At 53.1% G+C, this 17,683-nt stretch overlaps 1 protein-coding gene across 2 annotated transcripts in view; it reads left to right on the forward strand.

Moving 5' to 3' along the window:
- Nucleotides 1-638: 638 nt before the first annotated feature.
- The window catches only part of SORL1 (sortilin related receptor 1), a 38,486-nt gene continuing 21,441 nt past the window's right edge, over nt 639-17,683 (forward strand). The window contains exons 1-19 of one of the 2 annotated variants that reach the window (XM_009281281.1): nt 639-752; nt 1,040-1,165; nt 1,714-1,875; nt 3,221-3,288; nt 3,642-3,822; nt 5,771-5,872; nt 6,829-6,998; nt 7,174-7,366; nt 7,544-7,661; nt 8,202-8,275; nt 10,005-10,093; nt 10,203-10,381; nt 11,786-11,972; nt 13,054-13,182; nt 13,420-13,505; nt 15,236-15,408; nt 15,626-15,757; nt 16,284-16,375; nt 17,152-17,398. In XM_009281281.1, coding sequence (XP_009279556.1) covers nt 663-752; nt 1,040-1,165; nt 1,714-1,875; nt 3,221-3,288; nt 3,642-3,822; nt 5,771-5,872; nt 6,829-6,998; nt 7,174-7,366; nt 7,544-7,661; nt 8,202-8,275; nt 10,005-10,093; nt 10,203-10,381; nt 11,786-11,972; nt 13,054-13,182; nt 13,420-13,505; nt 15,236-15,408; nt 15,626-15,757; nt 16,284-16,375; nt 17,152-17,398 — 2,598 coding nt within the window. In that variant the 5' untranslated portion in view covers nt 639-662. The remainder of the gene's footprint in view (nt 753-1,039; nt 1,166-1,713; nt 1,876-3,220; nt 3,289-3,641; nt 3,823-5,770; nt 5,873-6,828; nt 6,999-7,173; nt 7,367-7,543; nt 7,662-8,201; nt 8,276-10,004; nt 10,094-10,202; nt 10,382-11,785; nt 11,973-13,053; nt 13,183-13,419; nt 13,506-15,235; nt 15,409-15,625; nt 15,758-16,283; nt 16,376-17,151; nt 17,399-17,683) is intronic. The other variant, XM_019472601.1, reaches the window with a different exon arrangement.

The following is a 17,683-nucleotide window of genomic DNA, read 5'->3' on the forward strand; positions in this document are numbered from 1 at the left end:
TGCTGCTTTATGTGGGGCCATGCTCGAAGGTCACCCCTGCCAGGGAAGACTTCTCTTTAACTGTTTGGTGGCTTGCAGCAAGGGCCTGAGTACCTCGCTGAGGTGGCCTTGGTGTAAGTGACAGCAGCCCTGGCTCAGTGGCACCGTCTGCATAATCCCCATAGCGTTGGCAGAGGTTTCCAACCCCCGTCGTGATGAGCGGCTGCCGGTTTGCTCGGCCGTGCTTTAAATCGGGGGGGGGCAGGGGCTTTCAATGAGAGTGCAGGGAGAGGTGGGAGCGGGATGAAGGCACAGCAACCTCGGAAAGTGGTGGTGGAAAGATAAAGCCCTTAGCGCACACCCGACAGCCGTGGGCCATCACGTTGCACTTTAGTGCTCCGGGCTGGAGCTGAGCTCATCCCAACGTGCCTACGAGCACACCTCCCGGCCCCTCTGAGGTCTGAAGAGCTGGACACACAGTGCCCCTCTGCTTTTTTCCTTCTGGATTATTTAACTTCTGCCCGTGGTTTGAATGAGTTTCCCCAAACTCTGTGCATGCCAAGGAGGAGCGGTACGAGCGGGTGTTGGCAGCTGTTCTCCGACTGTCCCTGCGGGCGAGGCTTTGGCTCATGGTGCCCTCTTACTTGGCGTTGCAGGTCAGCCTCAATGATTCCCACAATCAGATGGTCGTTCACTGGGCAGGAGAGAAGAGCAACGTGATCGTGGCCTTGGCCAGAGACAGCCTGTCTTTGCTCGGTCCCAAAAACAGCGATGTAAGTACTGCAACCTGGCATTGTCCCGGGGCGCCTTCTCTGCCAGTGGCTGGTGAGCCCCAGCCTCGTGTGCTGGGAAGGTGAAAGAAAGGCCCGTGAGTTTGAGTTCAGAGGCAAAAAAAAAAATTCTAGTATCCTCTGTGTTGCCCCACGGGTTTGAGCCCTGAAAGGCTGGCTCGGGCAATCTCTAAGGCTTTCCTCCCCAGTAGTTTTCTAAATTTTTACCAAATCTGTCAGAAGGGAAACAAGAGCTTTGCACTGCTCACGCTGGGGCTTCTCCTTTGCAGGTTTACGTGTCTTATGACTACGGGAAGAGTTTTAAGAAGATTTCTGAGAGGTTCAGCTTCAGCGGGGGGAACAGCAGCGAGGTGGCCATCGCCCAGTTCTACCACAGCCCGGCCGACAACAAGAGGGTGAGGATGTGGCAGCTGGTGCTAGCGGGGCTCCTCCGCAGGGCAGCGACGCTTTATCGCCGGCGATAGCATGAACGCGGCACGGCCCTCGGGCCAGGGGAACTGGGTGTGCGGCCACCCCGACCCACACCCGTGGGTCACGCTGAAAACCTGGCCTTTGCACAGGTCAAGTGCTCACATGGGCCTTTCTGCTGCGGCAGCGTGGAGGGATGGGCCCCTCCCGCAGACAGGGACTGAAGGCTGTTTTTGCATGGTCCTCTCGCTTCCTGGGAGAGCCCCTCGGGCCATCCCGGGAGTCCCTGGGGCAGAGGCAGGACGTGCCGGGCATACTGCCGTACCTCCTGTATGGCTCTGTGATGCTCAGGAGCATCGGAGTGTGGCGGGAGAGGGGGCAGCTGAGGCAGGCAAATTCCTCTTCTCCAGAGTTTGCCCTCCCAAAGGCTCCCCCGGGATGTGTGCCTTTCTTGCTGGTAGCCTGAGCTCTGCTCTGACCTCCTGGAGGCTGACCACCTGCTTTCCTTCTTCCTTGTCGGTCCCCTTCTTCCCAGTATATCTTCGTGGATGCCTTCGTCCCGTACCTCTGGATCACCACTGACTTCTGCGACAATATTCAGGGCTTCTCGATTCCCTTCAGAGCAGCAGACCTCCTCCTGCACAGCAGGAACCCCAACCTCCTCTTGGGCTTCGACAGGTCTCATCCTAAAAAACAGGTGAACACTTCTGCTTAGCCGGGAGGGCCAGCGTCCTGCCTCTACCCTGCTGTGGCATTTCCCCTGGCCTGTTATGTGCCCCACAGCCCTTATGGCATGCTGAGAGCCACCCCGCCTCGTGCCAGTGCCGTGTGGGTTCGTGCTTTGACCATCCAGAGCGTCTGATCTTGCAGAGCTGCCCAAATTGGCCAGGACACCCCCTTCCTTACAGACCAGCCTGGTTTCTGACCTCTGGAGCAGTGAGGATATAGTACCTGCAGGATGACTGCCTTAAATGCTTCCTTTCCCTTTTCCTTCATTTACGCTGGTCCTTCATCCACACTGCTCCTGACCGTATCGATCTCCCCGACTGTTGCGGTCGTAACTCGCCACGGAGCACTGGCAGCTGAGGCAGGACTGACCTCTGCAGTATTTCATGCGGGCATGTGGTTTGGCTTTGGGTCTTGCATAACAAATTGCTTCTTGAAAACAAACACTTTTTTTTTCCCCTGGAGCTTCTGGGTAAGGTTTTGTAAATAATTACAGCACCTTCAGATAGACACAGGCAGCGTAAGCAAAACCTGGAGATGAAACAACCATCCCCCAACATGTGAATGGGGACAGTCGAGCAGGGTACGTGCACAGTCCGTGCTGTTTGGAGTCCGGTCGTAGCAGGGTGCCTGCTGGGCGCTGCTGATACCTTCCTGGGGGGACAGAGCTGGCCGGGAGCAGTACCTTCCCTGGGCGGGCTGCTGGACTGACTGTCGAGACTGGAGTCTGGCCATATCCACATACCTGCAAAAAAGAGGCAAAAATTGCAGCTTGGGTGCCACCACAGTGCCTGGAAAAAAACGGGCAGGTTTCAGGGACACATGCCCTTCGAGGGATGTTTATCGCTGCTGCTTTCGTTGGTGCAATGAAAGATACTATCTCTCCTCTTGCCCTTTGCTTTACTGATGCCCGCAGATCTGCACCAACAGTGTGTCGCTGCGCTCCCCAGCCTCCGAGGGGGAGACAGCTCTGCCCGGATACTTACCCTTGATAACACACTTCATGAGTACATTATAACAAGTTATTTTTGTTTCTGAGTTAGTGTAAAACCAGGTGGATATCAACAAACAGTGGGAAACCCTTCTGGTAGGAGTCCAAAGCACAATTTTTTCCTGTTTGGGTTATTCTTCTGCAGCTAGAAAGATTGCTGTTGCTTTGGGTAGCTGCCACGTAAAGAGAAGTCATCAAAGTAGTTCACGGTTTTGCAATGGACGCACGTCCGTCCTGCCTTTGCTGCCTGAGGTTGGGTCTCTTAAAGGATTGAGTCTGTTTGGTTGCCCAATCCCACTGGCATCTCTCACCTTTGTTGCTGCAGCTCTGGAAATCGGATGATTTCGGCCAGACCTGGATAATGATTCAGGAACACGTGAAGTCTTTTTCTTGGTACGTATCGCACTTGTGTGTTACGCCCAGCTCCTGTCTTCTCTCACTCTTCACTTCTTGCCTCGTTCGCTGCCCTGCACAAACCAAGGATCTGGGTACCAAAGCACGCTCTGGCCCTGGCCCCCTGCTCCCCTCGCCCAGCAGAGACCCTGTGCTGCGGGGATGTGGCACCGTGGTGTGACGGGAGAAAGCCACCAACACAGGCACCCGGGGGTGCTCCACATTCCCTTCAGTTCTTGCATGCCCACCCCATCTCTTGAAAGGGCTCCTGCTCCTTGGTACCCGCTGCCTTTTGCATTGCTCTGTGAGTGCAGAAATACCACCACCACCACCACCTTTTTTGTTCTTTCCAGGGGAATTGAGCCCTACGATAAGCCGAATACAGTGTACATTGAGCGGCACGAGCCTTCTGGGGCTTCGACTGTCATTCGCAGCACCGATTTCTTTCAAAGCCGAGAAAATAAAGAAATAATTCTGGAAGACGTTGAAGACTTCCAGCTCAGGGACAAATACATGTTTGCAACAAAGTCTGTGGTAAGTATCACGCGAGCAATTCACCGCCAAGGGTGATGGTCGACGCTTTGGTACAGTACCACCATAGCCACAGCAGGCAGTAGCTCTGCTTTCAGCTGGGACCTGTGTCTAAAGCGCAGCGAGAGCATTTGCTAGGGACGACGGTACTCGCTGCTGTACCTTGCAGCCTTCGGACCTCGCGTTTAGCTTGTTGTGGAGGTGTCGCTCAGACTATCTGCAGCTGCCTTCCCTGCTTGACCTAGCACTGCTGTGGACAAAGTAACACCTACCGATGCCGCTCTCCCGGCGGGGCTCAGAGCAGCGGCGTTTCCGTACACCTGCCTTCAGCAGGCTGGGCAGAAATAGGTCAGACTGCAAAGTGCTGGGTCCTGGGGAAAACCACAGGATGCCTGGGAAGGCAGATGAGGCGGGGGTGGCAGGGGAAGGGGGGATGTGGCTCGGCAGCTCAGTGGTTAGGAGGCCGCTTGTCAGAGAGGATTACCATCAAACGTGGACTAGGTCCAAGTAGCCTGATGTGCTCCAGCCTGGTAAGAGAGCTGGATTTTCAGTTTGCTTTCCTTAGAAAAGAGGATGCGGGTGAGCAACAGCGGTCTTTTGGTCCCTCTGCAAGCCCGGGCCCCCTATACTTTTTGAAGCTTTCACTGAGGGCAAGTCCTTTACAGATGATCAGAGACACGACACTGGAGGGGTAGAGTCCTATTCCTTCTAGAAGTTAAGGAGCAGTTTTCTTTTTAGAGGATGCCAGCATTGCTTTTCCCCCTGCTGCTGCCATCAAGTCTGTTATAAGGAGCAACCTTTGCCATTTAGGGTGACTCCTTGCAAAGCCATGTAGGGTTTCCTAGGTGGTAAGCAGCAAGTGTGTCACCTCCAGTCACCCGAGCGGCCACAGTGGTGTCCGACGCTAGCAGGGAACGTGTTTGCAGAGCACTTCCAGTTTCTCAGAAGTCTCTCTTGTAGGTAGTACAGCCTGCAACTCTTAGGGCCCATCCCCTTGGCGCTCTGCCTGATCTGAAGCCTGCTGTGGTTTGCAGAAGATTTTATCTAGGTTTGCTGTTGGTGTTGGGTGAAACACAGGGGATGGTCTGTGTCTGCGGAGAAACCACTGGGCTCAGGGGGCAGCGTCCTGAAAGCATTGAGTCGGGACCTTTCCAAGCACAAACTCAGTTTGGGGGTTCTTCAAAGTTGTTTCTGCTTCTGGAGGGCTCGGGGGTCACAGGGGCCACCATCATGCTTTCTCCTACAGCTCTAACGACTCCTGTTATGCTAAACAACACTTAAATCACCTGTATTCCGTGCCGAGGCAAAGGCCAATGGGAAACACAGAGGCTGGGAGGGAGGCTGGCCTGGCTGCAGACCCCTGATTTGGAAATTATATCCCCGGGTCTGGAATCGGGCGCTTGCATCAAACCTTGGCCACAGCAGGAGCGGCGCTGGGGAGCAGACAGGCTGGGTGGCAGAGGCATGGAGGACTGACTTCTGCTCCTCTCTGTGGGAGGCGCAGTTGCTTAAGGATACAGAGCCTGGGAAAATCAGGCCGCTTATTTTTGGAGCCTAAATCTGTGTTTAGGTTCTTACCATTGGCATCCCGTATGAAATAGGTTGCCCCCAGCTTTTTACTTTTTTGGCTTCGCGCTGGTGTCTTTCATTTTGTGCAAATCATTAAAAATAAGAAGGAAAGGACAGACTGCTCTGCGGAAAGAGGAGGAACTAAAACCAGCCTCCTTACCTCCGCCCGACCGGCCAGAAAGGGCAGTTTCTCTCCTTGCTGAGTGCTGCTCCCCACCGTCAGTCCCAGGCAGCTGCCACGCTTTGCCTGCACGCAGGGAGGGTGAAGTTCCAGGCATGCGGTTTGTGGGTTTGCCCCAGTCTGCCTTTCGGCCGCCGCTGGACATGAGGGTGATTTTGCGGGCAAGAGCTACTCCTAACATGTCCCTCTGCTCTGCTGCAGCATTCGCTAGGCAGCTCGCAGCCGCCTTCGGTCCAGCTCTGGGTTTCTTTCAACCGCAAGTCGATGCGCGTGGCACAGTTCGTAACCAAGCATCCGATTAAGGTAAGTGGTGATTTCCGAGAAGACCTCCTCTCTCCCTCCTTTGCCAAGGATGCCCTCAGATGTCAACAGCAGTTCTCTGCGTTTCACCAGACACTGCAGGAGTTGGAGCTGGGAAGGAACCTTGTGTGAGCCTGCTCGGGGGGTTGGCTGAGCAAAAGCTCACATTAGGATGATCTTGTGGTTTACGCGATGGTACTTTATTCTAGCGATTCATGCCTCTGGAGAAATACTGGGGTACCCAGAGCACTGTGCGGGGCCAGGACTGTCCTGGGTTTGAGGCTGTCTGGAAAGACATAGCCACCGACCTCCTCCGGCACTGGTGATAGAGGCTGGCAGCAAAGCCCAGATACCCAGAGAGGGGCTGATCTCAGTGCTCCATGCTTTGGCTCTGCTTTTGGGGACCTTACCTCTTCCCATGGCGTGGGGCGCTAGGTTGCCGAGCACACGCTGGTTCCACCGGCATATCCCAGAGCATCCGTCTTCTCCGCAAGCAGAGGAAGCCCAGGGGGACAGCCAGGGTTTGCAAAGAGTCTGTGATCCGTGAACCAGACATGCTGTGGTGTCCCCAGGCTGGCAGGGACGAAGGACAGCATGAGAAGTACACTGGGCATTTGGCAGAGCAGCAGGGCACGCTCCCGGCTGCGAGATGCCCTCGGCGGGGTCCAGGCAGAGAGAGATCCGGCACTGATGGGGCTTGGCACCCAACGCTGCTCCTGGGGGACTTTGCCGGTGGTTTGTGCGGGGCAGAGGGTGAAGGATAACGATCGCTGGAGGAGAAACACAAAAGAAAAAGCAGAGGGAAGATACCTGCTTGCCAAGTGGAAAAAGTACAAATGGGTGGAGGGAAGAATTAACTTTCAGCTAGCTAAGAGAAAATGCTAAACCAGCCTGTATGTAAACCCTGCTTGTATGCCCACACGTATGAAGCCTGCTCGCCTGTCATTTACATCCCAAAGGAATATTATGTTGCCGACGCCTCAGAGGACCAGGTATTTGTGTGCGTCAGCCACGATAACAACCGTACCAACCTCTACATCTCCGAGGCAGAAGGCCTGAAGTTCTCCCTGTCTTTAGAAAACGTCCTCTACTACAGCCCAGGAGGAGCTGGAAGTGACACCTTGGTCAGGTAACGTGGGATGCACCTAATCGGCTGCGGTAAATGAGAACATCGGCCAAAGTCATTGTAGTTTTTGGCTGCGTTTGATCAAAGCATTGCCCTGATCCCCGGGCTTGACAGTCCCCCACTCCCCAGACCCAGGGAGGCTGCGATTCACTGATCCCACCTTTGCATTTCCTCGCAGGTATTTTGCCAACGAGCCCTTTGCAGACTTCCATCGCGTCGAAGGCGTGCGGGGCGTCTACATCGCCACCCTGATCAACGGCTCCTTCAGCGAGGAGAACATGCGCTCCGTCATCACCTTTGACAAGGGGGGCACCTGGGAGCTGCTGCAGCCCCCGGCGCAGACACGCTACGGGGAGCAGATAGACTGCGAGGTAGCGCAGGGCGGGAAGGGGCAGGGGGGCGACCACGGGAGAAGCCCCCCGCAAAAGAGACTGAAACAGCAATCCCACCTCCTCGCCTTTCCAAGCGGAGAGGGCCGGACTAGGTGGGACAAGGGCATGGGCGAGCACGGGACAAAGGTTTGATGCCGCTGTGTTTTGCTTTTCCAGTTTTCTCAGGGCTGCTCTCTCCACCTGGCCCAGCGCCTGAGCCAGCTGCTTAATTTCCAGCTGCGTAGGATGCCCATTCTCTCCAAGGAGTCGGCGCCAGGACTGATCATCGCCACCGGTACCCCTTTCCTTCCCACAGCTGCGCAGGGGCTTGGGGCGCATTGTTTTCAGGACGTGAAGAACTTGGCAGGATCTAGTTTGTATATGCAGGTTACAAAAATGCAATTAAACTGTACGTTTTGCTGTCCCTTCTCCGCTGCAGTCCCCGTACAGTAATTACAGCATGTATATTTTACTGCAGCACAGTGACATGAGAAAACTTGCCTGCTTTATTCTGATCCTCTTTCCTGCCGCTATCCACATGAAGGGTTTCTTGAACATACAGAAATTCCTGTTTGTCTCGCTCTTTTACTGAAGAAAATATTTGCACCTTTTGTTTGATCATGTTTCTAGCCATAGACTTTTCCCCAGCTGCTTTTAAAATTTGTAATAGTCTTTAAAATGTTTGCTTTTGAAGGGATTAGTTTATAGCATGAAGAATCGGCTCCTCAATCATTTTCATTTTGCTCACAGATAAAAATAGTTTAGAGGTGTCTGGCTTCATTTTAAGCAATTGCTTTGCATTCCTCGAGAAGAATGATTTCTCCCATTCTCCTAGGCTCCGTTGGGAAGAACATGGCAAGGAAAACCAACGTCTATGTCTCAAGCAGTGCCGGAGCAAGGTGGAGAGAGGTAAGACTGCTCTTTTGCTTGCCAGCTCAGCCAAGGCGGTGGTGCAGCAGGTAGGACGTTGGCAGCAATGTAGATAAGTGACATGCAGCCTTCGGGCGTTAAAGGTGACCTCCACGTACGCATCCAAGAGCTCTAGCTGGAAGGTGCTGAATATCCCTTAAGACCAAGGCAAAAAGGTCTTTGGATGAAGGACCACACGTGGGTTGGCATGGAGATGAGCCTCATGGTGAAGGCGGTGGGTTCAAATGCAGGAGAGCTCCCTCCTCTATTTCTTTTCTTCAACTGGCAGGACTTGCCCCTGGCATGGGGCATCTGGCCCCTTTTAGACAGGACTGACAGCCAGGACTTTGTATGCGAGAGTGTCTGGAGAGGCTCCGGCATCTTCCAGAAGAATGGGATGTTGCCCTCAGTTTATGGGGAGTTTGATGCTGTTTACTAAGTGGGTGTTCTGGTCTGCGGCAGTATTTGTGGTCTGCCTGTGCATTCTGCTGCGAGTGTAATATGGTATTTCAACATCTGCAAGCTATTTAATCCCGTGAATTAAACAGCCTCCTTTTCCTCCCATAAGTGCTGCGTGGTCTGGGTTAATGTCTGGGCAGCTGCAGCGGTGGTGGGGACATGCCACAGGTCTGGCTGCTGCCAAAGCCGACCGTGGTTCAGAGGCTGGCCCCGGCTGAGATCGGGTGCCTCTGAAATTCAGCTGGGGAGCAGCCGTGGGGACCCGCCGTTTCTCCCTGTGGGAGCCTTGCAGCAAGCCAGGAGCGCTCACGGCCAGGGAAGGGTATCCGAAAGCCGAGACTTTCAGGTGCCAACCTCCCCTGGCTCGCAGGCAGGTTTGTGTTGAAGTGCAATTAAAACATGCCGAGGAAGCGTTGACCCACGGTTAACAACACCGAGCTCCTGACTTATTTGGGCCCTTTGTATCGCGAGCAGAGGTGCGGAATGACCCAGCAGTGTAGTTCCTCAGCTGAGAAGCAGTAACGCAACTCCTTCCTCTCGGCTTTGGCAAGCAGCAGGCTGGAAGGCTCATTGCTCTCCAGATCACTGGTACGATCTCACAGCACGGAAAAGAAAGAAAGAATGCATTCAGTGCCCTGCACATGAACATCCCCAAGTGCATTAGCGCATACTATGGGCAGAGTCAGGCACGGACAAGCTCTCTATTTTCATCCTGAGCTGTGCTGGGCTCCCCAGATAGGAAAGCAAAGGTGATTTTGTGTTGGTGGTCGCTAGAGCTGGAGGTGAGCGTCAAATACAAGTTTCTTTCTACGGGGTGGATTTTTGCACGCCACGACCCCATTTCTCTTTGAGCATTCAAAAAACCTTACAGCCTGAAAACCAACACTTATCTGCAGCCCTAGGAAGGCCTCGCAGACATGACAAAGAGTTGCAGACTGAGAGGGGGAGCAATTGACTCTGGTTTCATGTAATGGCACTTTGTCCATTAATTCTTTCCCTGCGCACAGCACGGGAGGAGGACAGTCCAGGTGCAGCACTGCTCTTAAACACAGCTATACATTTAGGGAAATTGGGCTGGCTGCTCTTGACAGCAGATGTTGGCCCATAAACACTTGAATCTCTGGCGCCTCCAGATACTTGCCTCGGCCCAGGCCACCCAAAACGTTAGCATAGGTCAGGCGGCATTTCTGACAAAGCATGCTTTCCAGCTAGGCTTTTCCCTTAATTCAGCACAGCTCTGATGTACCCCTTGGCACCGTTTCTCTTCCAGGCACTGTCTGGACCCCACTATTACACCTGGGGCGACCACGGTGGCATTCTTGTGGCCATCGCGCAAGGCACCGAGACCAACCAGCTCAAGTAAGTGGTAGGGCAGGGACATTGCCTCTGGTGCTGGGGCCGGGAGAGAGTGCCCTGCGGTGGGCAGGACCTGCCCCTCTGGCAGCTCTCCCAATCTTCCTTCTCCCAGGTACAGCACAAACGAAGGGGAAACCTGGAAAACATTCACTTTCTCAGAGAAGCCGGTGTTTGTGTATGGCCTGCTTACCGAGCCCGGGGAGAAGAGCACCATATTCACCATCTTTGGCTCGTACAAAGAGAATGGCCACAGCTGGCTGATACTGCAGATCAACACCACTGACGTGCTGGGTAAGGGGATGGGCGACAGAGTCATCGCTGACGCTGGTTGTGCAGGTGGGAGAGCCGTCCTGTCTCCACCCCATGGCTCTGCAGGTTACGCACGCCAATAAGCCCTTGCCTGAAACCAGCCGGTCCCCACACCCCACAGCCCGTCCCAAGCACCCCTGTGGGTGCAAGTGAGATTTTGCCATACCATTTCCGGGGGGCTGAGAGCAAGGAGGGGGCACGGGAAAGGTTTTTGGAAGCCCAAATCAACCTAGGGACCTCAGGCTATGAACCAAACTATTTAGTCATCTGAGGCACTTAGAGTCCCACTGACGAGCACGGGAAGTTGGGCGCCCAAATACGAATCGGGCATGGAGAAAACCTTTGTTGCTCTTGCCCTCTGTCCTGTTTTCCAAAAGACACCCCAGAGAGATGCCCTCAAGTCCCGTTAGCAGCAGACCGACCCCGCGGCCCCAGCTGTCCCATGGGAACCGGGGGAGAGAGGACATCGCCTGTGGGGGCTGCGGTACCACCGTTGGCGTTCAGGTGCCCTGTCCCTCGCGTCTCTTGTCCACGTGGACACGGCTGCTGAAGGCAGTCACATCCCCTGCGCTCTCCCCGTACCCCCTCCCTCCTCACTGAGGGATTTGTTGAAAAGGAAAGGGGAAAAAAAACCTTCTGAAGGCTTGTGCCTATGAATGTTTTATAACCCATTTCAGCTTTGATTGTGAGACAGCATTTTAATCAAAGAGCAGTTAAACCCAGCAGAGGAATTTGCTTGACTAAAATTTATAACTGATTCCCTTGACGTTTTGTTAGAAATGGATCTGTTTGGTAACCAGAACCACTTCATTTAAATGAGGCACTGCAAATTCACTGTCACCGTGACGGAGCTGCTTGTTGCCTCCTGTCACCGAGTGCGCTGCACGCTCTGAGCTGAAATGCTTTCTGCTTTGCCTTTTCTTTCAGGCCAGGGCTAGAGCCTTGCAATCAGGGGAAAGCCACTTATTTTGTGCCAGAGGAGGGCAGGGAAAGGGAAGGGGCAATGGGCATTATCGTGGCACATGGGTGGGTGCCAGCATGCCTGCCCTCACTCCAAGCATCCTGGGTCTCAATGCCACGATGCCACTAGCCGTAGAAGTTAATACAGCCTCCTCGGAGGCAGGGCTGGCTGCTTGGAGCCTGCTGCTCCTCCCGAGAGGTCTTTTGCACCTCCTCTGAGAGCAAGGCTCTCTGTGTGTCCCTGGTCACTGGAGTGCAGCGCGGTGCTGGCGCAGGACACGGTACCACGCTTTGCACATCCTTGCCGGGCACGCATTGGCAGCAGCGACCAAGGGACATCAGCAGCTCTCTTGCTTTTAAACCCTTGGTCTGGGTTGCAGCAAGGACTGTGCCCTTCTTTACCCCAAGCTTGTTGCTTTCTCTTAGGGGTCCCTTGCACAGAGAACGACTACAAACTGTGGTCACCCTCTGACGAGCGAGGCAATGAATGCTTACTGGGGCATAAAACCGTTTTCAAAAGGAGGACTCCTCATGCGACCTGTTTCAATGGGGAAGATTTTGACAGGCCTGTCATGGTCTCCAACTGCTCTTGTACAAGGGAAGACTTTGAATGGTAAATACCAATTAATTTCTTTTAGTCTGGATTGTAAGTCTGAGATAAATATCGGTGACCAATTGCTCAAAGTGAACAAACATGCAATTTACTCAGCTCTTTTTATCGCTGCTTGATTTTATAGCAAAGAGGAAACTAAATAGACTGAAAACATCCTTTCATTAATAACAGGGCATGAGACTTAATGTCTTTAGAGCTTTCAAGAGCCTTTAAAAGGTTCTATAGAAGAGGAAAGTGGTGTTAATCCATCACCTTCTTTCGAATGATGGCGGACAATTTCCCATCACGTATAGAGATCCTCCACTAAAATGCTTAGTGACCCTTTAGCCGCAGGGATGCAACTGGCCCTGCTATACCATTTTAATCTGCAATTTGCACATTACTGACACTGTACAGCTCTCAGGATTAGGAAACACTCTGGCAATGTGATGCAAATGTTTGGGGTTAGTAAGTGAACTGTTTTTCAGGGACTGGACTTTCAGCGGAGCTCATGGCCAGACCGCTTGAGTGCCCGGTACATGCCGTTAAGGACAGGGGTTCAGACCTGCCCATCCAATGCTGAGACAGAGACTGGAAAGGAGTCTGGCTTGTCATGAGCAGACTGGGAACAGGGCTGGTGGGATCTGACTCCTGCCTCAGAATCACAGCCCTGGACTCCTTGCAAAATCAGACTGACATAACCTCTTCCAGGGCGTTTTCCAAAGAACAGACACAGTATAACTCCCATTTAACCGACAGGAAAAGCCAAGACACAGACCAGTGACCTAAGCCAGCTAGCAGGAAAACTGGGACTTGGAGCCAGATTTTGAGGGCACCTTGGCTCCGCTATGCCTTGCTGCCTCACCTACCCTAGTCTGCTCAGCCACCGGCAGGCTTATTTGCAAAATGTTCTTGAAAGACAGAAGCTGTCTGGCTGTAAGATATTATTATGCAGCTAAATACTGGTAATAAATGAATGGAGTTCTGAGATACTTTGGGTTCTTAAAACTTCTATGCAAAAATAGAGGAGGAGTAATAGTATATCATGGCTGCATTTTTTCCTTCTCCCCCTTCCCTCCTTACATCTTTCTTCTCCTTGCAGTGATTTTGGCTTTAAACTGAGCGACGACTTATCGTTAGAAGTTTGCGTCCCTGACCCTGAATTCACTGGGAAACCGTACGACCCGCCAGTCCCTTGCCCTGTTGGCTCAACTTACAAGAAGACTCGAGGGTATGTGTTGTACTTGAGAGGGGAACCTGATCTTCCAAATGCTGGGATTTATGCTATTGGTGATTAAAAAAACCCCCCAAAACCCCAAACCCCACACACAAACACCCCATGAGTGACAGTAAACAAACTGCATGTTTGGACATACATTGCAACTAAGCACCACTGCTTATTCTAGCTGCTCGTGATGGTGTGTTAACAGTTTCCATGAAATAAACTGCCTGGCTGTATATGTTGCAGCTACCGAAAGATCTCTGGGGACACTTGTACAGGTGGAGACATTGAGTCGCGGCTCGAAGGGGAGCTGGTACCGTGCCCGCTAGCTGGTGAGTACGTACAGGATTGCTGCAGGCACAAGGGCTTCATTCATAAAACCTTTGGCTGGTGCCTGAGGGACCAAGCAAAATTCCCAGAGGGCCCTCAGACAAAACCTGTGACGCAGGAGCTGAAATGCCTCAGTGGGTTACAAATCCATCATCTCCTGTCCTGTCCAGGGGCCAGAGAGCTGCTGAGGGACCTACTCAGGAGCAACTTCAGCCTGTGGAGCAGAGCCCTCTCTGCTCCTGAAGTCACAGGAGGCTGAAGCCCTCAGAGCAGGCTGCAGGCAGGAGCCCTCTTGTCCCAGTCATGTCCTCGCTGTAGCGGGCTTGAACCCAACCAAAAAGACAGGAGTTAGACCAAAGATACCCCCACCCTGGAGAAACCCTTGGGAAGGTACCACTCTGAGACAGGCCAGCGTACGCACTTGAATGATGGCTATTTGGGGCCAGACCAGGGCAGACGCTGCCCTTTAGTCCTCACGCGCATCCCTGCCAGACTTCGCCTCCGTCCTTATTTTCTCCTCTCAAACGTACGAGGCACTGAAACGGTCTCATGCCTCTGTGCTGCCAAATTTATTTGCATTCTGCTTGTTACAGCTTTAATTTAATCTGCCGTCATGAGCTGCGTGATTAGCATGCTGCTGCGCAGCAGCTCGAGAGCAAGCCTGAGACAGGGAAGAGGCTTGTGTAAGGGATGGGGCGGCTGAGCCAGCGCTGCGGGCAGGTCGAGCCCGGGGCCGTGGCTGAGCAGTGCCACAGGGCTGCAGAGCAGCCAGCCCCACCAGCGTGAGGTTTCCCTGCATCGGCCTAAGATTTTTCGGGATGCAAAAAGTATTCCAGGTGCAAAACAGCCCAGCGGGTGCCTGGGGAAGCGTTCTCTCTGCTGGGATTCATGCCAATGCCGTGCTTAGTTTTCCTCCTCGTTCAGAGCCTGACACGTTATTCACCCCTCTGAGCCCTCTTGAGCTATTTGGAGAGCTGTGTTAGTCATGCTGAGAAGGGCCCTGCTGATTGAAAAATAAACCTGCAGTCCCCACCGGGCTGGGCTTTGAAGTGCCGTGTTCCCAGAGTATTTGCTGATCGTCTTCAGATACGTGTTGGCTCGCACCATGGTAACACTTTCATGTACAGTATCTGTTTCGTATCTCCGCATAATCTCATTAGGGATGCACAGCCAGAGTTACTTACTGACATTAGCTTTACTCATTAATAGCATTATTGGACTTTACCGGTAGTGTGCTAATGCCCGGGAGACTGTCCCGGACCAGGATCCCATTACACTTGATTCTGTGCAAATTAGAAACAAAACCCACTCTGGGATATTTACTGCGGTGCCGGTGTCCCCTGGGACTCGCAGATTTACATCACTCCCACCTTTTTTATGAGGTTTTTGAGGAATGGGAGATCAGTATTTTGTTTCTAATTGGTGGCACACTAATGTGGGAAGGAAGGGGTCACGACGGTTTTTGCTGTCCTTACCTCCTCCTTCAGCCCCTGGAACAAACAATGGCCGCAGTGTGTTCCTGGGCACGAATGGGTCTGGGACCCGAGTAAGGCTATTAGCACGTTCTCATTAACCTAATCCCACTGAGACAAAGGGCCTTTGCCTCCATTAGGCTGAGGTGCTAAAACGTACAGTCAGGGATAAGAAAAAAATACCTAGTATTTTCTTCTTGCCCCTTGAGTAGCCTAAAATGGCCAGAGGCGTCTAAACAAGACGCTCCCTGTTCTTGCAGAGGAGAACGAGTTCATTCTCTACGCCACCCGCTACTCCATCCACCGCTACGACCTCGCCTCCGGCGTCAGCGAGGAGCTGCCCCTGGCCGGGCTGCGAGGGGCGGTCGCCCTGGACTTCGACTACGACCACAACTGCTTGTACTGGGCCGACGTCACTCTTGACATTATACAGGTGAGCCCGGGAGCGGAGAGGCCCCCGCGGTGCCGGCCGCCCGTGCCGTCGCTGCCTTGCACCGTGGGCAGGTGTTGCATACCCACACTGAAATACAAATGTTTATCTTGGGTACTCCTCCCCTCTGAGCTGTCTGCCACGGCTTGCCTTGCACACCTGACCGCGCTCACCTTGAGGCTGCGGAAGTTCTTCATCTTTTATTCCGATTTTTTTTCAGCGTCTTTGTCTCAATGGCAGCTCTGGGCAAGAAATAATCGTAAGCACCGGGCTGGAAACAGTGGAAGCTTTGGCCTTTGAACCTCTCAGTCAGTTGCTGTACTGGGTCAATGCTGGGATTCCCAAAATTGAGGTACGGCTATGCCCACCCGTGCTACAAAGAGGCGATTGTGTCGGTGCGTCTTTGAGGCGACTGGGCCCTAAGTTGGCTGCTGCCCTGGAGTCTCATTGCTGGTGGGGCGTTACTGAACACTGACCCTTACCCCACATGCCACTTTAATGGGTCTAAATGCAAACAGGGTATGATAACATTCAGCCCCGTGTACTTAAACCGAGGTCAGTTTGTAAGGCCGAATCGCGCAGCAGAAATGGGGGGAAAGAAAGCAACATCCTTGCGCAGTGCACACAGCCAGCACGGGGTACAGAGAGTGCGCTGCGGCAGCCGGCTGCTCGCTCAGCAACACAGATATGTCAATAAATACACCGATCTATCCTCTTTTGTCAACTGCCTCACAGTAACTGCTCCCTGTGCCCACGCAGCTATTTTATTAGGGAGCAGTAATTACCTGCCACAGATTTCATGTAACTTTAACCAGTGCAATTGCCCTCCGCATTGCCCGCAGTAAACACACCCCTCCTGTTTTTGGTTACGACTCTAGGTTGCCAATCCAGACGGAGACCTGCGACTCACCGTCCTCAATTCCTCCATACTTGAACGACCCAGAGCCCTCGCTCTGGTACCCCGAGATGGGTAAGAAAGAAAGCATGGCAAATAGTCGGGTGCCTTGGTATTCCCCAGGGTAACCACGCAGGTACAGCCCCTCCTGCACTGCTACACTCGTAAGAGGCAAACACGAGGGAGAGCGCTGCACAAAAGCTTTACGAGGCTTGGCCCCGAAGGGCGCGATGGGGGGACGCCAGCGGTGGCGGGCAGTGCAATGGGGTACAGCTCACTGTCCTGCCCCATGGAGCCCACTCTTGCCATCACGTGCCCAACTAAGGTGCCAGCCGCCTCGGAGCAGAGATCACAAACTGTTTTTTCTTTCAATTAAACTGCTGTTTTCCTGCCCATACATATCTACTAGTAAATAACTTTTCCTGCCAGTAAAACTGGTCTGGTCAGTGGGGAAGGCTGCAGTGATGTGTGAGAGACTGAGCCACACTCAGATTCAAGAGCCAACTGCAAGTTACGTCTTTCTGAGTATGGTTTTGCCACAGCTGCTGCACTGCAAATGTAGCGCTGACAAACCTCAGCTGCCTTTAGTCATATGCACTGAAGCAAAGCAGTTCAATGCAAGGTAACCTACAGCTGCACTCGCACCACAGAACCTGCAGCTAAATAAGTCTCTCTGCTGCTTGTAGATCTGCCGGTGGTGTTCATTAGAATTGCAAAGAGCTCCCTTTCCAAAGGCATGTCTTGCAAGAGACGTGGAATGTAAAGTATTCAAAAACCTCTGCTTCATAACCTGTTTCCTTTTGATGAGCGGTTTTGTTATCATTTCGAGTAACCTCTCTGCCTGTTGTCAGGTTGATGTTCTGGACAGACTGGGGAGACTCCAGAGCTGGCATTTACAGAAGTGACATGGACGGGTCATCAGCTGGGTGCATCGTTTCGGAGGGCGTGCGGTGGCCAAATGGCATTTCTGTGGATGACCACTGGATCTACTGGACTGAAGCCTACATGGACAGGATCGAGAGGGTCGATTTCAATGGGCTGCAGAGATCTGTGATCCTGGACAGCCTCCCTCACCCCTATGCTATTGCTGTATTTAAGGTATGTATGTGACGGCTTGTTTCCCGTCAGTATGCATTTCCACAGCGTACATGCTTGGAGGTTGTTGGCATATGGGGCGGGTGGTGCAAAAGCGTTGAGCACACTGGATCAGGAGTATAGGAGCGGGCATGATGCTCGCTCTTTTTCTGCTCCTGGCACGTTCCCACACACCCCTGAAACAAGCAGGCAGGTGCGGTTGAAACCGAGACCAACATCCAAGAGACGTGCAGCTTTCCCAAGCAGCTGCACTGCGCCATCTTCCCCAGACTGTTTGCCACTCAGCAG

Source organism: Aptenodytes forsteri, unplaced genomic scaffold, assembly GCF_000699145.1.
Source record: "Aptenodytes forsteri isolate BGI_AS27 unplaced genomic scaffold, ASM69914v1 Scaffold324, whole genome shotgun sequence".
Classification (NCBI taxonomy): domain Eukaryota; kingdom Metazoa; phylum Chordata; class Aves; order Sphenisciformes; family Spheniscidae; genus Aptenodytes; species Aptenodytes forsteri.